Raw genomic sequence first — 20752 nt, 5'->3', positions numbered from 1 at the left:
TCCTGCCTCTTACTGTTGCACCCTTCCTCACCTGAACGCTCCAGAGATTTTGGTGATTTGAAAGAGTCCTAGCAGAGAACCACCTGCTGCGTAAAAGACAAACACCAGCGAGAGTCTGGACTGTCAGGCGTGTTCGTTTATCCTTTAAGAGAAGATGAGCCGAACTCGGCTTGTTCAATCAAATATTTATTTAGGAAGCAATGAACAGGTTATTTATCAGCAAAGCAATGGGCTTCCAACACACTAGTCGTATTCAAAGAAAAATAAAATGTCCTGTAGTAGCAAGAGAAAAAAAAGTTTCCCTGCAGCATCTGCATCTCCCACAGGCGCAGCTTGATTTTCAAAGCCCTTACTGTAGCGTACATGTCAGTGATGACACGGCCCCACCCCTGAAGCTGCAGGTTGAGCACATTCAGGTGGCTCGTGATGTCAAACAGAAACGTTTTAACAGCAGCCTCGCTTTGTGATGTGGCTTTAGTGAACATAGCCTGCTGTGACACCCGACGTCTTTTTAACTCCTCTACCTTCTGTAGCCTCTGTGTCGTGTCCAGATGCTTGTATCGGTCTTGGTGCTTCGTTTCATGGTGTATTCTCATGTTGTGTTCTTTCATTACAGCCACACCGTCTCCGCACAGAAGACCATCAAATTTTATTACAGAGACTAAAACAGTTAATTAACATTAAAGGAACGGCCCTAAACTGGTTTAAATCTTATTTTTCTGATCGCTCCCAATTCGTACAAATTAATGATGAGTCATCTGTGCGCACCAAAGTTAACCATGGTGTTCCACAGGGGTCTGTGCTCGGCCCAATTTTATTCTCATTATATATGCTTCCACTAGGAAACATTATCAGGACACACTTGGTAAATTTTCACTGCTATGCGGATGACACCCAGTTATATTTGTCAATAAAACCTGATCAAAGTAATCAATTAACTAAACTTCGAGGATGTCTCAAGGACATAAAACCTGGATGACCCGCAATTTTCTCTTATTAAACTCAGATAAAACTGAGGTTATAATACTCGGCCCTAAACACCTTAGAGAAACATTATCTAATGATATAGCTGCGCTAGACGACATTGCCCTTGCTTCCAATGACACAGTCAGGAACTTGGGAGTGATCTTCGATCCTAATTTGTCCTTTAATAGTCACTTAAAACAAATTTCGAGGACCGCCTTTTTCCACTTGCGTAATATCTCAAAAATCAGACATGTCCTTTCGCAAAAAGATGCAGAAAAACTAGTCCACGCCTTTGTTACATCGAGACTGGACTATTGTAATTCATTATTATCAGGCTCCAGCAGTAAGTCGTTAAAGACTCTGCAGCTTGTCCAAAATGCCGCAGCACATGTCCTGACGAGAACCAAGAAAAGAGAGCACATTTCTCCACTATTAGCATCGCTACACTGGCTTCCTGTTAAATCAAGAATAGAATTTAAAATTCTCCTCCTCACCTTCAAGGCCCTTAATGATATGGCACCTTTTTACCTTAAAGAGATGTTAATACCATATCAACCTACTAGAGCACTCCGATCCCAGAATTCAGGTTTACTTGTCGTCCCTAAAGTCTCTAAAAGTAGAGTAGGAGCCAGAGCTTTTAGCCATCAAGCCCCACTGCTGTGGAATAATCTCTCACTTTCAGTTCGGGAAGCAGACACGATCTGTTCGTTTAAGAGTAGACTCAAAACCTTCCTTTTTGATAAAGCTTATAGTTAGAGCTAATTAGTGCGGCAGATGACGCTAAGACGATCAGGGAATTTATGACACATGACACACGCAGCTTCTCTTTCCTGCTTCTCCTTCCTCTTCTCCATACTTATCACATCAAAGTAATTCTTATCTGATCAGTACATGTTACTAACCTGACCCCTTTCCCTGAGTTTCTGTGCCTTAGCGCCCGCGGATGCAGGGCCACAGCTGTGGCCGCACCATGGATTATGATTGTGGATCGCGCATCAGAGGTCGCAATGGTGGATCCAGTTTGGTGGATTCTGTATCGTGCCAGCTGATCGTAGTGATAATGGAGGATCCTATGTCGCGTTGGCATCGGATGGTGGTGGACCACGACCGAGGCGGCGGCTGATGACGGATCCTAACTGGCGGCAGTGGACAATGACTGTGGACTATAGTGGATCCCATCTTGATGCTGGATCGTGATCTTGCTGGCTGCTGACCAGAGACTATGATTGCAGCAGGACTGCTTGACATACCGTATTGAAGTTATCCTTCAAAAATGTTTACCCTCATCGATGCTGCTAAAAATCTTTAATCCCGATGATGTTTTCCTCCACTTGACATCTATTGCACTTCTGTCCGTCCTGGGAGAGGGATCCCTCACATGTGGCTCTCTCTGCGGTTTCTACATATTTTTACCTGTTAAAAGGGTTTTTAGTAGTTTTTCCTTACTCTTGTTGAGGGTTAAGGACAGAGGATGTCACACCATGTTAAAGCCCTATGAGACGAATTGTTATTTGTGAATGTGGGCTATACAAATAAAATTCGATTGATTGATGGATTGATTGATTGATGATTGATTGATTGACACACAGCTTTGCCCTTTACATCCGCGAACATATACTGTTCCTCCCACCTGTCTTGAAAGCTCCTGTTTTCAAATTCCACCTTTTGTTTAGCCACTTTTTTGGGAGCAGGACAGTTGAAAGTTGTCACAAGTGGTATATAATACAGACTGTGAGGCGCGCGTTCGCGATTAATTGCCGACACACGGGCAGTGCATTGTGGGATTTGTCATTCACCCTTGACCCGCCCACTCATCAGCCAATGAGAGCCTGCCTTCCCACACAAACCCCCAGCCATTGGTCTAGAACTGTCACGTGCCCAATCCCGACCTATTCACTGACCCTCAGGAATTCTCAGTACTTATTTCGTATTGAGAACTTGCCGGCGGGCCAGCTCTAATAGTAAATAGATTTTATCATGCGGGCCAATAATAATTCATTCGCGGGCCACATCTCCCGCGGGCCTTGAGTTTGACATATCTGATGTAGAGGTACCACAGTTTCACTACAAGTGTGAGAAACCAGGCACGTCCATGTCTGGTGTGACTCTTTACTTACTGTGTGTGTGGTCGACAAGACGTAAGCGTCCCATCAGAAAATGTTCCGTCACTGCAGTCAGAGTCTGTTTGGGCTGTTCCTGTACAAACACAAAATATACACAGTTACTAGTGTACACATTATATTAGCATTATATAGCAAAGTGGTATTTGACATCAGCTGATTTCCAAAGGTAAACAAATATTTGATCATTGATGTTTTTGAACAGCAAACATTTCTTCGTTCAAATTCTCTCCTTTTTAAGTGAGGTGTGATTTAATGTAGAGCAGCATGCCACTAAACTTAGAAACATGATTCTATAAACTAAGGAACATTGACAGTATTCTGTTCTTCTATGTTACATTTCAAAGATACAGAAAATATTTTACATTCTTTTATCTCATCCCACCTGGATCACTGCACTGTCTTTCATGACTATATTCATTATTTGTTTTTATATATTGTTTGTTTTTGCTTTGTAACATAGGTTTGAGTAATGTGTAGAGAAATGGTCAGATAAGATGCACATTTAATAATCCTCCATTTCCCAGTCAATGCAGCAGCACAGGGAAAGCAGTGCATGGGCAAAATGTAGTAAGAATACAAATATGAATAACAACTAAATTAAACAACACCGTATAAATTAGGCTGTTTTTCAAAATTGTCAAATTATTGTTAATTGTGTCCGACTGCCACTCAGCTCTCTTTTTTTTTAAAGAAAGATTATTATTATTGCTATTATTACCATAGTTGCACAGGAAGATGGGATTTTGTTTTGTTTTCTCCAACTCAAACAAATCAGCTTGACGGATGGAAGATTTGTCTGTCCATCTACTTTTGTCCACTGTCCACAGCCAAACTCTTTATGGCTGTGAATCTAACCCATTATCTTTATATGGTTAAAATAGATGCACGGACCCATATGTGGACGTCTGTATGCAGACCAAATTATGTGTCCGCGTTGACCGTACACATTGATTGTGCATGCTCCAGGTCCAATATATCTGCCTACTGGAGTGAAATGTGGGGTCAGGTATGTATGCACTGAACACCAGAACAACGCAGAGCCTCATTTAATAAATGGAACTGTGTGACCAGAACGAGTTCTCAACTCTCAGCCAACAAGGAATGCAGAATGTTTGGTTGGCTTCCTATTGAAGTCTAGTCATGTCTTATGCTGATCCTAATGGTGCTTTTATACCGAACGTCAAGGTTACATCCAAAGTCAATGCAAAGACGTGTCTGGATGAAAAATTCACATCTCTCGCCTTGGGTGTAGCATTTAACACCATGCCAAAACATTGAGTTGAAATATTTGCAACAAGGAGATATGAAGTGAACAACTGACTTTTGTAAAATGTCTCACTTCTGCCATTATAGCAAGTTTCACTGAGAGAAACTACAGAGCACAGCAGAGTCTCATGACTTGACTGTAAAAAAGAAGAACTAAAAATATGAACTTCATCATGTACAATGTCTTGTGACTTAGTTATGCAAGAAGAGGATCTTGTGACTCCTTATCCACTATCTCAGTTTCATCTATGCCAAATCAGTAATATGCAGGAAACTATTCTAAACAGACTAACACAGTGACACTAAAAAACATCATCAGAACAGCTCAGCTCCATCTCAGCTCACACACTGTAAGACTTGCAGTAACATGCCTCCTTACTGATTTTAAACCTACAGTAAATGTCAACACAGAAATCTACCTGGACCACAGGTCGTGCAGGGGAAACACTTGTTAAGTCCAGTCGGAAGATTCATGAAGGTGTCATTCACACAGGGCAAACAGGAAGTGCTCCTGAACTCCATGCAGTGTGTTTTAACACGATTTCCTGTTGAAAAGAAAACTATTTAATTTCATGAAATGTTTGTTGAACAAAGACAAATCATCTTAAGGAAGTGCAGCTTATAACGTAACATTGTAACATGTGCTGCACTTTCATTTTTATAGATATACATTTTTACAGAAGAAGCCAAAACATAAAAAAATACATTCTAGCGGCGGCGTATACCCACAAACGAGTGGGAACGATAATTGTAAGTAAAGCGCCTTACGTATCAAGAGTTTATACTATTATAAGTGTAATTTTCCTCTCCTGGTAAAATTATTTGTCGTCAAGACAATAAGGACACCGGGGCCTCTTTTTTAAAGGTACGGCATAGTGCGTTTTGTTAGTTAATTTTATGAAACATTTTATAACCTTGTTTAACAACCTTGTGACCTAATACTACAATCACTGTTATTGTTTTTTCCCACATTAAGCATTCATTTAGATAATTTGGCCTCTTGTTTAAAATGAGTTTTTTTTATGGTTCATTTGTTTGATTTCTGGTTTCCTTGTATTCTTTTAATTTATACTTGTTTAAATGAGCAACGTACAATATTGTTGATGGGTACTGTGCAATCCTAGCCTGACGTTGTCAGACTCATAATTCTAGTCAGAATATGAGTCAGATACTGCTCCATTGGGCTGTGATTATGGGGCGTGTTTCAACCGAACCAGGAAGAGAAATTTCTCTTCGCTCAATTGGATAGACCTACAACCAATCAGAGCAACGTAATATGTGATATATGTCAAGCGACGCATAGTTGTTGTCAGTTGTCTGTTTCACGTGTTTATTCACTCTCTAAATAAATCAATGGAAATGCTGCAAATGCCGCTCGTATATCCACCGGAGGCAAAGCCCCAAGGAAGCAGCTGGAGACCAGGGCTGCTAGTGAGAGCCCCGGCCACCGGCGGCGTTAAGAAGCCCCATCGCTACCGGCCCGGGACCGTTACCGGCCGGTAGCGAGGCTCTGAGATCCATCGCTACCAGAAATCTACGGAGCTGCTGTTCCGCAAGCTGCGCTTCCAGAGCTCTGCTGTCATGGCTCTGCAGGAGCCAGCGAGGAGTAAAAACGGCAGTTAATCGTTTTTTTCAAGCATACACTTAAGGCCGGCGCATGCTTCTGCGTTTTCACGGGAACGGAGACGCAAGAGCCCTTCCGGGCCCCTCACGGCCCTTCCTACGTCCTTACGTGCATCGGCGTCCTGGGAGACTGCGTTACAGCTGCGTGCCTGCGGGCCCCTGACAACGCAGAAGCATGCGCCGGCCTTTACTTCTTGCTCCAACATTAACTGCAACAGCATCCCAACATGTGTCTTTTTTGTCTCATATGTGCTGAGGAGCGTAGCGCCCGCCCCCCCCTCTTTTTATTTATATGACTGGTTGTGTGGCTGCAGCATCGGGGCCAGCTGCAATTAAATTAAAAAATTTAATTTAAAAAAATTAAAAAAGAAAATTAAACTTTTTCCGAATCCCGTAGAAGGACGGCAAAAACATCTTTTTGATCTACAAATGCCTTGATCGCGTTCCTCTGTTCCTCTTTCAAAACGATGTCTGCTAAAAACAGACTCAATGGCAGCATCCACATCTCAGCTCTCCAGCGGCAGGCAGCGCTCTTTGGTGACGTGGTTGAATACGTTACTGTTGATCATCTGTCCATCATCTTATAAAGCCCGCTCTGACAAATTGATTGGTCCGATGAGTTTCTGATCGGGCATAGTTCTCCCCAACGGAGCAATGCCAGACCGCACTTCCCAAACTCAAATGTTGTGGGCGGGGCTAAGTTCGTCTGGCACCCAGGCTAGTGCAATCCTAGTGTAATGGCTTAAATACTTGAGTTACTGCCTCCGTAAATGAAACCCTCCTTAATTACTTTATGGTATAATAAAGCTTGCAGTGATAATCCACTGGTGCAAAAATACAGTGTGCAGTTTTACACATGACATTTTAACTTGAATTGGGTCCTGAGCCTGTAAGTTCTTCCCCCTTTTTATATCTGCCATCTATTTCAATTGAGTACTCCACACGTTGCACATGTCCAAGCTTGTTACTCTGTCGCTCTCATCCACACCATTTACTGTTTAATCTGTATTTTTAAACCATGTACCATGTCACCTCAAACTTTGATCTCTATACTTAGTTTGGAAAATACTGTAGCTGAGAGGATAGAGTGGTAGACCTCCATGCCAGGAAGTCGGCGGCTCAAATCCCAGCCCATGCCGAAGTGTTCTTGGGAAAGATGTTGAATCCCGAATGGTCCCTTACATAGATGTTGAATGCAGGTGTAAGTTGCTTTGGATAAAAGCATCAGCTAAATGACACGTAAAAAAAAAAAAAGGAGACCTTTGATAGTTATGCGAAACCACATACTGTAGTTTTTAAAGATTTTTTGTCTTTGTATAGATAGTTCACCGAAAAAAATTCCCTCATTATCTTCTCAATATCTTCTTACTCAAAGTGTTTGAGTCCACAAAACACTGCTGGAGTTTCTGGGGTAAATAGCGTAGCAGCTGAATCCAATACAACTGAAGATATTAGGGGCTTATCTTCAGTTCCTTCAGAGCAACACAACCAATTGATGGTATATCTTGTGTTTACCAACCTCAATCGCTAAAATCAGATGTGCAGTTGACTGATATGGCAACATTATTTTGTGATCGATCAGCTATGAGTGATATCCAAATGTGGGGTTGAGTCTGTATTTTGTAAATCTATTTATTTTGTTTACCTTTACCTGAAATACAAACTATGTTTGAAGGAAGGAAACTGGATGTGTTGTGTGAACAATCATTTGAACATTAAAGGACTGAACTCATCATCCTATGTTCTGAATGTGAGAAATAGACAGTTTATTAGATCTGACGTGAAGTTGACAAATATACAGATTTTACAGTGTAAAGGAGTCATGTATAAAATAAATTATTCATATTGGACAGTTGTTTTTTCCTAATTTTCACTCAACTCAACAACTTCATGGCTTTGCAGTGAGTCGTAGCTAAAGATACATTTTAGTGAAGATTGTAAGAACATCCTCAATCCTAACCATTTTGTTTCATTGCAGTGCATCATGTACACAGGCATAATCATGAAAAAGATGCTTTCTTTCTTTTTCACAATAAACCATGTTCCCCAACACTATCAAGGTTTTAAGTTAAATTAAAAAAGCTCTGTGATAATGAGAAAAGAAAAGAGACAAAACAAAGAGGGAGAACATCTATTCCCAACACACACACAATGAGAGAACCAGAACAAAATCTCAGCAAAAGTACTTACAAAGTGCATTGTTTATTCCATTCATAAGACATTAACATTTAATAAGAGTGCTTTGTCGCCTCCTCGCTTGCACATTTGTATACGTGTGATCGTGATGTCTTTTGTGTTAACTTGTACTCATGTGAGCAACATGAGTAAACACTATCTAAAAGATATTTGCCCATTCCACTCTGGAAGAGAGGAGCGTAGGACTGCTTGTTGAAGTGACAACTGCCACTGCGTTGTACTGCGAAGTTGTGTGTGGGTCCAAAAGAGCATCTGGAGGTAAACACAACGTGATTTCACCATCTTCTCCAGAAACTGCGTCTGGTACCTGAGGCTGTCGAGATGGCCTGCTAAATTTGGTCGAATGTGTCAACAGTGGGTTCCATTCTCAACGCTGATTGCCTTTCGTTACATCAAATCACATAAATCTTTGGTTCATGTTTATTTAGTTGAATATTTAAACTCAAGTATGTGAAGCAAGTAAGGCAAATTTTGCATCTATTGTGTCACGTTGTTGACAAGTTTGGTGTGAATGCATAGCCATTCTTGGCCTATCATCGTCAATCATTATCATTAAGTAAACAGTTTTTCTGCCGTTTTTTATTGCTATAGCGCAATGATGCAAAGATTCTTCATCATACTGAGGACTCCTGGAGGAACATGAGATGAACTACTGTGAAATATGTTGAATTATATAATAGTTGTGTAATTTCCGTTTTGTATTCTTTTCTAACCCTGAATTTGAAACCTGGAGGGCCATTTCTGTGAAGTTTTACAGTGCTAATGTTTGGCACGTCTACATATTGGATAATTATACACTTCTCATCAGTCGATGAAGTAATCTGTCTTGAGATTGTTCGCAGAAACAAAGCTTGCTGTGGTTTGGCAGAAAGAGGCACAATTTCTCTGGTAAATGCTGCCCTAAGTGTACATTTTAGTAATACCATATATTCTCATTTTGAATAAGAAAGGCATATTGAAGAGTGATAAATCTGCTATAATTGGTTTTCCTGTTAAAAAACAAAAACAAGAAAACAGGCCAATTTAATATTATCCTAATATCTGTAAACATTAAAAGAAACCAAAGTGGAAAAGTTTCTTGTTTTTTGGTTTGATGTAGTTTTCATTTTCATTTTCCCCTTGCAAATCAAAGCTTGAATGAGATGAAATTGTCATAATAAAAGTGAAATGTGACAGTAATTTATTGTCCTGTGAACAATTCACCTACATAATTGTTAGCAGTGCTAGCAGCCTGAAGCTGTGTGCTTTTGATTTATACTTGAAATAATGCAGAGCATCCAAGCTTTTAAATTTTAATTGGATGAATGGCAAATGTCATTGATTCACCTGCATTTGCAAAGATGTTCTTAGGATATTATAGCTTTGTCAGTTTAGTAACTGCAAACAAAAGCTTTGGTTTATTTAATATCTTAACAATGTTATTAAAATGACATCCCCGGCAAAACTTTTTGGTGAATTAGTTTACATCAACGACTACTAATGAAGTGTCTAGTTTTTGAAACAAAGTCCCAATTTGAAGGGAAAGATTTTAACCATTAACCCTTGTAACTACGTTTCAAGGAGCAAGATAACCCTCAAAAACAAGGGGGAGGGGCAGGGAGACGCTCCAAGTTTCATATTCCCAGACAACTGTAGTTTGGGTGCAGTGACATCTGTGACGATGAGGTGTGTGCCCTTTGTAACAAACCAGTGGTTTTATTTCTGTACCCTACAAAGACAATGTGCTAGAACCCAGTGGGATTATACCTGGATTCTAGAGCACATTCACTCTGCAGTGGTGTACAATAATGCATTAAATGTGATACCATAAAATGGTGTGCCTTTTCGGTATTCAATCAATTTGGTCGTCAAAATAAACATTAAATATTAATATTAAAAATATTAAAATTAAATCATAACTTTAATTAATTAAAGTTACCTCGGGGCACCACCTTTCAAAGGAAGGGAAAAGATTTATTGATTAAGTCTCATAAAAGTACCAATTACGAATTTGGAACTCTGATTAACAATTAAATTAATAACTTTAACCAAAAATACCATATAAATAGTTAGCTAAGTTGAAGGATATGGAGTTCTTGACAGTGTAGAGGTTGGTAAAATTGACTAATGCAACATTAATAATAAAACATTTGTGAAAGGAAAACATTTATTATGAGTATAATAAAGTATAAAAACACAAATTAATAACGGGGTACTTACGAAACAAAGATGTGTATGTGAGTGTATGTGTCTCTGTGTGTCAGCACATATACCCCCCCCCCCCTTTTAAATGTCGGGTCAGAGATAATTAGGTGAAGGATTATGCGTGTATCTGTTTGTGTTGGTGTCAAGAGTGTAGAATGGATGCAGCAAAAGACTGTGAAGAGCATTAAAAACTAACATTACTTTCATACAACTTATAACCAAAATATCACAACACTACAAATCAAACTTAGAAACATCACACAGAATCGAATAAACAGTCTTTGCTTAGCTTTGTATAAATAGTATACAGTTGTGTTACCAGTCTGTGGAAAGGAAAAAGAGGTTGCTGTGCAGTTCGCAGCTTGGGACGTCGTCTGGCTGGTTATATTGCTACGGCCTTCGCAGTTCTGTTGAGCTGTGCAGCTCAGTTGCTGGTTGAAGTGCTCCTGCAGGACATCAGTGGCTTCCAGGAGTTTGGTAGAGCTTGGGTTACTAGGAGGTTTCCTTGGTAAGATGAGCTGGAAGCACCTTTGTGCTCCTCTCGAAGAGTTGGATGCGAAGAGAAGATCTGGATTTGGAGAAACCAGACTTCTCCCATCGGCGATGCAGGAGAAGAGGCTGAACAGCCTTCTGCCCTCGGAGGGATTGTAGAAAAGAGCTAGAAGAGGGGGAGACCTGGCCTTATATTTGCCCGGTGACCCCACAGGTCATGGGGCCCAGAGTGACCAATAGGAGATGAAAGTTGTGTCTCCTCTTGGTTTTCAATCCTCTGTGTGAAGTTGAGGCATCCTGGGAGACTGAGTTCCTTTGCTTCTGGTTTTCTCCGGAACATAGGAACATGCGGTTTCAGGCTTTTGACTGCCCATGTAGGCCGAACAGGAGGCCTTTGGTTTCACAAAAACCATGTCCCAACAGCAGTGAACAAACAGTTTACTGCTTCTTGCAGGTTTATCTCATTTCTGAGGAGAGAAATATGTGGAATTAAAATGGAAACATGTACATGTTAACAGACTTCACACATGCACTAAGCTCCAGATAATCTCCTGATATTCTCCAGAGGTGCTGTGTATGAGGATGCAAAATTCAGAGTGAGAGCCTCAGGACTTTCTCCGGAGTGTCTCTCTAAATTTCTAACTAATGTGTCAATACAGCAGGAATCACTGCGAGTGAGTGGGTATGTTGATGAAGCTTCAAACATGTTACTGTTGCAAAAAGAAAAAAAGACAACAAATCTCTCTGCTTAAAAAAGCGGTGCCTTACACGAAGAAGACACTGAAGACGACGCCAAGTGAGCTTTTGGTGATAAGAGCCGATAAGTTGCACCCCCCCTCACCTGAATGCTCCAGAGATTTTTGGTGATTTGAAATAGTCCTAGCAGAGAATCTCCTGCTGCGTAAAAGACAAACACCAGCGAGAGTCTTGACCCAATTCTGTAGACATCCTCTGTAGGTCATGTCTGAAGACTGTCAAGAGACTGTCAAGTCTCTTGACAGTCCTCAACTAATGAATATTTAAATGTAGACGCTGATGTCTCACCTGCTGTTTTTCACTCCATCATCGTCTCCGATTCTCTTTCAGATGTGTTTTCCTCTTCCTGAAATTAAATAAAATAATCAAATTACTTTCATCAACCATGTATTGTCATCAAGCAAAGAACATATCATTGTGAAAAACAGTGTAACAAAGTACCCTTGTTGAAATGGATGCAACTATTATTTTTCCAGTAACAGAAACAAAGGAAAAAGCTCTTAATCAACGACATCATGACTTGATGGAGTTTTTATCATCCATGAGAATATTTCCTTCCACCACACACACATCGTACCTGCAAGATGTCTTTTCGACAAAAATCAGGCGACTAATGAACCAATCACCAGAAGGCCCAAAACAACCAGTGGAACGTTGATTACTGCTCTGGAATTTGAACTGTCACTTCCACATTCAGCGTCAGTTGAAGCAGTTCCTGGTTGCATCAGGTTTTGTGATTCACATCTGGAACGACAGGGGACATTTTCACAGGACCATGTAGAGGCACCACAGATTCACTGCAAGTGTAAGAAACCAGGCACGTCCATGTCTGGTGTGATTCTTTACTTACTGTGTGTGTGGTCGACAAGACGTAAGCGTCCCATCAGAAAATGTTCCGTCACTGCAGTCAGAGCATTGAGAGTCTGTTTGGGCTGTTCCTGTACAAACACAAAATATACACAGTTACTAGTGTACACATCATATTAGTAATATACAGCAAAGTGGTATTTGACATCAGACCTGTCTGATTTCCAAAGATAAACAAATATTTGATCATTGATGTTTTTGAACAGCAAACATTTCTTTGTTCAAATTCTCTTATTTTTATGTGAGGTGTGATGAAAGGTGACTTTTCAGCATGCCACTAAACTCAGAAATATGATTCTATAAACTAAGGAACATTGACAGAATTCTGTTATTTCTATGTTACATTTCAAAGATACAGAAACTATTTTACATTCTTGTATCTCATCACACCTGGATCATTGCACAGTCTTTTATGACTAAATTCATTATTTGTTTTACATCATATTAGTAATATACAGCAAAGTGGTATTTGACATCAGACCTGTCTGATTTCCAAAGATAAACAAATATTTGATCATTGATGTTTTTGAACAGCAAACATTTCTTTGTTCAAATTCTCTTATTTTTATGTGAGGTGTGATGAAAGGTGACTTTTCAGCATGCCACTAAACTCAGAAATATGATTCTATAAACTAAGGAACATTGACAGAATTCTGTTATTTCTATGTTACATTTCAAAGATACAGAAACTATTTTACATTATTGTATCTCATCACACCTGGATCATTGCACAGTCTTTTATGACTAAATTCATTATTTGTTTTTATGTATGTATTGTTTTTGCTTTGTAACATTGGTTTGAGTAATGTGTAAAGATAAGACAAGGTCAGATAAGATGTACCTTTAATAATCCTCCATTTCCAAGTCAATGCAGCAGCACAGGGAAAGCAGTGCATGGGCAAAATGTAGTAAGAATAAAAATGTGAATAATACAAATTATAAATAATATCCTATTTTAGGCTGTTTTTAAAAATTGACCAAATATTGTTAATTGTGTCAGACTGCCACTCAGCTCTCTCTCTTTTTTGAAAGGACATTATTATTAATAGTATTATTATCACAGGTGCACAGGAAGACGGGATTTTGATTTGTTTCTCCAAATCAAACAAATCATCTTGATAGATGGAAGTTTTGTCCGTCCATCTACTTGTGTCCACTGTCCACAGCCAAAGTCTTTATGGCTGTTTTGATGAACTTTCCTAAATGGACACAGACGTCTGTGAATCTAACCCATTATCTTGAAAATGTGTGTCCGCCTTGACTGTACACATTGACTGCATGCTCCAGGTACAATATATCTGCCTACTGGAGTGAAATGTGGGATCAGGTAGGTATACATTGAACACCAGAATGCAGAGCCTCATTTGTTGAATGGAACTGTGACGTATGTGTGACCAGAACGAGTTCTCAACTCTCAGCCAACAAGGTATGCAGAAAGTTTGGTCGGCCACTACCTATTGAAGTCTAGACATGTCTTATGCTGATCTTAATGGTGCTTTTATACCGAACGTAGAGATTACATTCGAAGTCAATGCAAAGACGTGTCGGGATGCAAAATTCACATCTCTCGCCCTGGGTGTGGTATTAACACCATGCCAAAACATTGAGTTGAAATATTTGAAATCTGTTTGAAAATTCATTGACTGGATGGTTAAAATAACCTGCTCTGTCTTCTCATAGCTTTTTACAGTTTTGAAAACTTAAATCTTTAAGTCAGCATTAGACACTCACCTCTGTGTTTGATGTACTTCCCTGGTTGACATTGTTTGTGTCTCTGTGCAGCTGCACAGTGGTTTTCTATGCGGTCTGTACAGTAGAATCCTTGCATAGGTTCACAAACTGAATCCGTTGTTGCTGTGCACAAAGTGTATATCTTCAGACCAGAATCTGTCAACATAGAGGATACTTATGAAGGAGGGCACATAAGAAGATACAAAACTCCTAAACTATGTTTTCTATGAGAAACTTCTATGCCTTTTTTGTCAGACAAAATATCATTAAAACCCATCTTTAGTTCTTTAGTTCATTACATCTTTAGGAAATAAAACAAAAAATTGTCCAATCTTTAAGTTTGCAAGGGTGAAGGATAAAACTGCCGTAAACACAACACAGTGGACTGATCTCCTGGTGGCAGGAACAAGGAGATATGAAGTGAACAACTGACTTTTGTAAAATGTCTCACTTCTGCCATTACTGCAAGTTCCACTAATGGAATAGTCTCATAACAACTGTAAAAAAGAAGAACTAAAAATATGAACTTCATCATGTGCAATGTCTTGTGACTTAGTTATGCAAGAAAAGTCCCTTGTGACTCCTTATCCACTACCTCAGTTTCATCTATGCCAAATCAGTAATATGCAGGAAACTATTCTAAACAGACTAACACAGTGACACTGTAAAAAAACATCATCAGCACAGCTCAGCTCCTTCTCAGCTCACACTGTAAGATTTACAGTAACATGCCCACTTACTGATTTTAAACCTACAGTAAATGTCAACACAGAAATCTACCTGGACCACAGGTCGTGCAGGGGAAACAATTTTTAAGTCCAGTGGGAAGATTCATGTAGGTGTCTTTCACACAGGGCAAACAGGAAGTGCTCCTGAACTCCGTGCAGTGTGTGTTAACACGATTTCCTGTTGAAAAGAAAAGAAATTAATTTCATGAAATGTTTCTTCTGTTGAACAAAAACAAAAAAGAAGCCAAAACATTAAAAAAAAAACTTCCAACCTATTCTTCTTGTTCAGGATCTTACCAGAGGGACAAAGAGGACAGCATTCAGTCCCTATCAGAAACTCAGTTGGATGACAAGTCATATTCACACGGAGGATTTTGACCAAAAATATCTGTGAAGGATAGGGCAAATGTCTTCATCTTTGTTAAACTTGGTTGACATTGTCAAAAACTGGGAGAGGAGAGGAGACAACAGGAGACGACTGTACACTAAAACGACGAAATGCTTTTTCTTTCAGGTCTGTTTTTTGTAATTTATTTTGACAACATTTGAGCTAGTATTAAGATCTCTGTAAGTTCATTCAATGAAAGATGGATGTATATGAGTTAATTTTATGATTTATTTTATGTTTTTTTATACGAAAACATTCCAATGAATTTCCTACGAAAACAATGGATGGGAAACCCAGATACCTCGCTCATCAGTTTAGACAGACTGGTTTGATGTTGCTGGAAGGAGATTATTGTAGAAGAACAGTATCCAGCCCAAATACTCATCCTGAGTAGTCTGCAACTGTTAAGGTGGAGTTACACCAGTGCTGACCATTGTCAGGATTCCACTGGGCAGCCCACTCTTAAAGGTTTATGTATTTATTGTTTCTTTGATTTACAACTGCTAGGAAATTTGACTGAAAGTGCAGCCTGTCAGAATTCTGCTGACGATGATCAATTATGCAGTTAGATAAATGAATAAAAAGACAAAGAAAACAAATATCTCTGGGTGAAAAAGTGTTGTCACAGACAAAGATGTCAAACGTGTTTTTTGTGACATGTCTACAAAACGGCTAATAAGTGACAGAGAGAGGAAAAAAGGATCAGAACTGTAGGTGATGAGGAGCAGTGTGACGCAACTTTACCAACAAAGATGCAGCCTCCAAATGTTTACTTCTCAGATTCATTTTGAACGGCAGGTTGGCAGTTTTCTTGAGATGAAATCACCCTCACTGAGATCCGGATGGAGATGACTTTTTAAATCTAAAACAGAGGTAGACATCTGGAAACAAAGAGGACTCAGCTTTACAAATCGCACAGAACAGCCACATTACTTCAAACTAGAAAAATCATCTCTGAACAGAAGAGGAGGGTTAAGACACACCTCTCAGCCATATACAACCGATCCTGACTTCCATCCCCAGGAAGTTGCACTGCAATTTACACGTTCGGACACATGACCCACAGGGGCCAGGTGTGTCAAAAACTCTCAACAGCTCCCAGTGAAACCAACAGCAAGGTGGGTCCAGCCTCTCAGGTAACCTCAAGGAAACTTAACCAAGTCCAGTTGACCTGTTTTCTAGGACTTGGATATACCATGATCTGGATGACTGAGTGTCTTCACAGGCAGATAACATTAATCATTACACCTAGCACTGGAGTCAGCTCAGCTTTTACAGCCCATTGCTCTAATTACAGTCCAGAGTTCATGCTTATTTCTGTTCCCTTTCAAAGTTCCCAGACGTTTCTACGGTTCAGTGAGATCCAGTGGATTTGATATAAGGGTTTAACCTACATGTGTTGTTGGCTGTAATAAGATACTGTAACACACCTAGCTCACACAGCTAAGAGGTGGTTTGATATGTGAGCAGATGTTGTTTATCTGACATGATAACTGATCACATGATGAGTGCAGGAAGTGGACGAGTGATTTTACCAAGAGTTTTCTCCTAACTTCTGAGGTGTTCAGAGGTGGGGGTGCGTTCACGTGATTGTTGTTTTTCAAAGTATTCAGACTCCACTCTTCTTCATCGATATCTGAAAGTGAAAGTTGAACACAACTCAAAACACAGACCATGTTCACAGTAGTTCTCTGATATTGAAACGTCCATGATAACACCAGTACACAGCAACTGATCTCTAATTCTCAGGTGGCTGTTGAAACCTGCACTTCTCTTGTCTTTAATAAAACTGCCACAGGAGAAGATGCTGCTGTTTCACAGTTTTTCACCACAGAACCATGAGACGTTTGAAGGCTCATAGAAGGGAACACACTCTCTGTTGCACTGTTTCAGTTGCATAAAACACATGGGGCCAATTTATCTGCGACATTTTAAAAATCTACTGGTTCACTCCTGCTCTTTTTTATGCAACATTCAGAGATTATAGCTAAATTCAGTCTGCTTACCATCGTTAATATGATAAGACATTCCACAGGTTCCGTCTACTCTATAGGCTGTTAGCTTTCATTTCATAGCAAATGGCGAGTGTTACTTCATGGATCAGTAAGAGTTCGGTAAAGTTGGAAACATATTCACAGATTCGAATTTCCAGGATCAATAAGTCATGAACGAAAATTTATTAAATCTAACAGCGCGCCTCTTTCCCACATAGTAAGGTAGAAAACAGGTTATACGCCAATACAAGCCGTCGTCCGACCTGGACAATTAGGTCTGTTTACACCCGGCTGTAAGACGAGTGTGTAGGTCGGGATTCTAAACGACATGGTGAAGCAGTATTGGCAGGTTGCTCTGTAGCTCTGTTCTGGACTGTTGACAATCTCATTACACTACCGACCCGCTGAGATATTCGGTGGCCAGCTCAAAGCTAAGTACTTTTGTTTGACGCCGGTGATCATTACAATGCACACACACCAGTCACGTGTCATACGACGCGGTGGCAGCTTGTGTAAGCTGCCACCCCCCCTTCTCTTTTTATCTTTATGACTGCTTGTGTGGCTGTAGTGGGGGCAGAGGGGGACATTACATAATGTGATCGGTAAAATTGGTAAAATTAAAACTCCAGGACAACAGAAGGGGAATACAAACTATGGGATGCATATTTGATCATTTATATCATATAAAATATGTCATCAATATCGTTTCAAATCATTTTTCAGTGTGTTTCCTGCAGCGATACGCTCGCGTCAAGCGCAAAAAATAGACTCGACGCTGAAACGATCGCTGCACGGCGCTGGGCAGCCTTGACGCAGCGCTGCACTTCAGCCTCTGGTGGGACCGGCACAAAGGATTAACATGGGAGTGGATGGGAGTCAGCTGTTATTTAAGGCATGGCACCCAGTGTAAACCAGGCGTAAGTGTGCGCGCGACACTGCACAGGGAGCCGCTGCAGAGGGGCTGAAGCCGCGGGCTGCCGACCACTGGCTACGGCGAAAGAGCGATTTGTATACTGCTCCGCCGTTAAAGAGATGCAGATGTCAAAACATTAGTTCGGCTATAATATTAGTTCCGCCTCACATTTCCTCCTCCCGGTCGCGCGCACCACCTGTTATGCCTCCGCGCCCCACCGGTGGGGCGCGGAGGCATAACAGGTGGTGCCACACAGTTTGAGAATCACTGCACTATGCTGAGATAAATTTTTGTGTGTGCTGGTTAAAGTCAGCAGACGTGATTTTAACCCTTTGATACACAACATAGATCAAAAGTGACCCAGCTCAGTTTATGTTTTCTATTTTTTTTGCAGTGAATGAATTTCATCATTAAGTATTTCAGGTATTCCCCAAATTACTTGTTTTTGATCAAAACAATTCCTTATTTTAACCTTTCCTTTGTTTCTTTTTGAATAAAAATCGTATTTGTATCACTACCCTTCTAATCAACTATGAGACCAACATAATAAAACCGGAATATAACAGTATATACTTAATAGACAGATTGATATGTTTTTGAAAATGTGCTTTTCTTTATCCAGAGTGTTAGTATGGCTGGTCGCAATCATTTCAGACAAACGGTTGGTAAGTTGCTTACGGTTGACATGTTCATAAAGATGCTGTATGAGGAACAGGATGAGGAAAATGGGGAGGCAATTTTTGAGTCCAAAATCGCTGATGCTGAGGACCTAGACTTTGTTCCACAGGATCAAGCTGAAGTTGTGGGTGTGTCTTGGAATCCAGCTCTCCTAAATGGAGAATGCTCCTTTGATGACATTCTTGATGACATAGATAGACTCATCTTTGATGGCTCCTTTGATGACATAGCTGTAGAAGATGAGTCTTCTTTGTCTTCAAAGAAGCCTTCTCCTAAATGAAGAAGGAAGAATAAGCTATGAATTGATATAGCAAAGAAACACCCAACCATGCATGGAATAACACAGGAAATGAATATTGGTAATTTTTGACCCATGTTGTGCATTAGAAGGGGTTTGCATAACATGTGTATCAAAGGGTTAAAGCAGGGGTGGGTAAACATTTTGACTCGCGGGCCACAATGGTTTCTAAAATTTGACAGAGTGGCCGGGCCAGGAACAGATGGATGGAGTGTTTTTGTGAACTAATATAAATGACATGGAAAAATCATTACATGAAAGGATTTGGCCTTTACCAAGTAGCAAAGCACTTATTTGCAAGGCCATTTAACAAAAACTCGTCTTCAGAGAAAGGCTTGCTAGCCTTTGCTATTTCGAATGCCCCCCAAAAAACTTGCCTTGCTAGTTGACTCTTTAATCGCAGTTTGTCTGTGAAAAAAATGTTGCTGAGTCTGTAAATTAGTCGCCAACCTCTGAGCTGCAGCCACCCCATCTTGCGTTGACTGCTTGCTAGCCTAGTTAGCATGCTTCGTAGCAAAGTGACGGCTGATGTTGTACTCCATGAAAACTGCGACAGTTTCTCGACATATCAGGCATAAAGCCTTCGATTGGACTTCAGTGAAAAATAATTTTGTTGTCGACTCTGTGTTAAACACTCGGCACTCATTGTCCACTCTTCTTTTCCTTGATCCTCTAATTTTACAGAAGGGCTCACAGGGCAAAGGGAAAAAGTGAAGGGAGATCATGTGCCCTTTCAAGCCCTATACACCACACTCCCGTGCAAATTTAATTTAGCTGACGCTTTTATCCAAAGCGACTTACAATAAGTGCTTTCAACCCAGAGGGTTCAAACCCAGAACAAGAATCAAGAAAGTACGATTTCTTCAAAAATAAAGCAAAACTACAAAGTGCTATAAGTACGTGCCATTTAAGTGCTACTAAATTGTTAGTTTAAAAAAAATAAAAAAATAAACCTAATTTTTTTTTTAATTATTTAATTTTTTTTTTTTTTAATTATTTGGACAAGTTCGGCGGGCCGGATTAAAAAGCCCAACAGGCCGCATACAGCCCGCGGGCCGTACTTTGCCCATGTCTGGCGTTAAAGTGTGCAGGAGCATTTCCTCTTCTACACTGAACAAGGTGTTGCCATCATAAGGAGACTTATCCTGTGAGTAATATTGACAATACACCACTGTTCACACACATACACACACTTTAACGTGTAGTCAGATACACATAGCGTAAACATAACACATAGTTCTTCTCCTGCTTCTCAACCTCAGAATGTTTCATACTCCTTAAAAAGGGAGTCTGCCATAGCGGACAGATAACAGGTTTTCAAACCTCTGGCTTCATGAATCACTTCATTATATTAGTTCTGAGACTCCCTCACACACACACAGCGGACAGATTAGACTAGAGGTTTTCATGCCTTTCTCACAGTTTTCTATGACCTCACTTCACTTCACACACACATAAAATAAGCACACACACGAGGCAATATGCTCATGAACTCTAGTAACCGCGACACGGCTTGCACGTCATCACGCGACGCCAGGAGGACGACCCG

At 40.2% G+C, this 20752-nt stretch overlaps 1 protein-coding gene across 1 annotated transcript; it reads right to left on the bottom strand.

Moving 5' to 3' along the window:
* Window positions 1–12208: 12208 nt before the first annotated feature.
* Window positions 12209–17644, bottom strand: LOC133005102 (tumor necrosis factor receptor superfamily member 14-like). Its single transcript, XM_061074685.1, has 8 exons — window positions 17578–17644; window positions 16856–16956; window positions 16065–16130; window positions 15230–15320; window positions 14985–15110; window positions 14205–14360; window positions 12457–12544; window positions 12209–12350 (listed from the first exon to the last, which is right to left on the bottom strand). The coding sequence occupies exons 1-8, from the start codon at window positions 17642–17644 to the stop codon at window positions 12209–12211; spliced, it is 837 nt and encodes a 278-aa protein (XP_060930668.1).
* Window positions 17645–20752: the final 3108 nt, after the last annotated feature.

Source organism: Limanda limanda, chromosome 7, assembly GCF_963576545.1.
Source record: "Limanda limanda chromosome 7, fLimLim1.1, whole genome shotgun sequence".
Classification (NCBI taxonomy): Eukaryota; Metazoa; Chordata; class Actinopteri; order Pleuronectiformes; family Pleuronectidae; genus Limanda; species Limanda limanda.
Note: the sequence above shows the minus strand (reverse complement) of the source record. Positions and strands in the feature narration are given on the sequence as shown.

Coding starts and splice junctions, on each gene's coding strand:
- LOC133005102 (XM_061074685.1), bottom strand. CDS start 17,644: ATGTCGTTTAGAATCCCGACCTACACACTCGTCTTACAGCCGGGTGTA. Junction 16,131..16,855: donor AAGTTAGGAGAAAACTCTTG/GTAAAATCACTC, acceptor TTTCATCTCAAG/AAAACTGCCAACCTGCCGTT. Junction 15,111..15,229: donor CTGTCCTCTTTGTCCCTCTG/GTAAGATCCTGA, acceptor TCTTTTCAACAG/GAAATCGTGTTAACACACAC.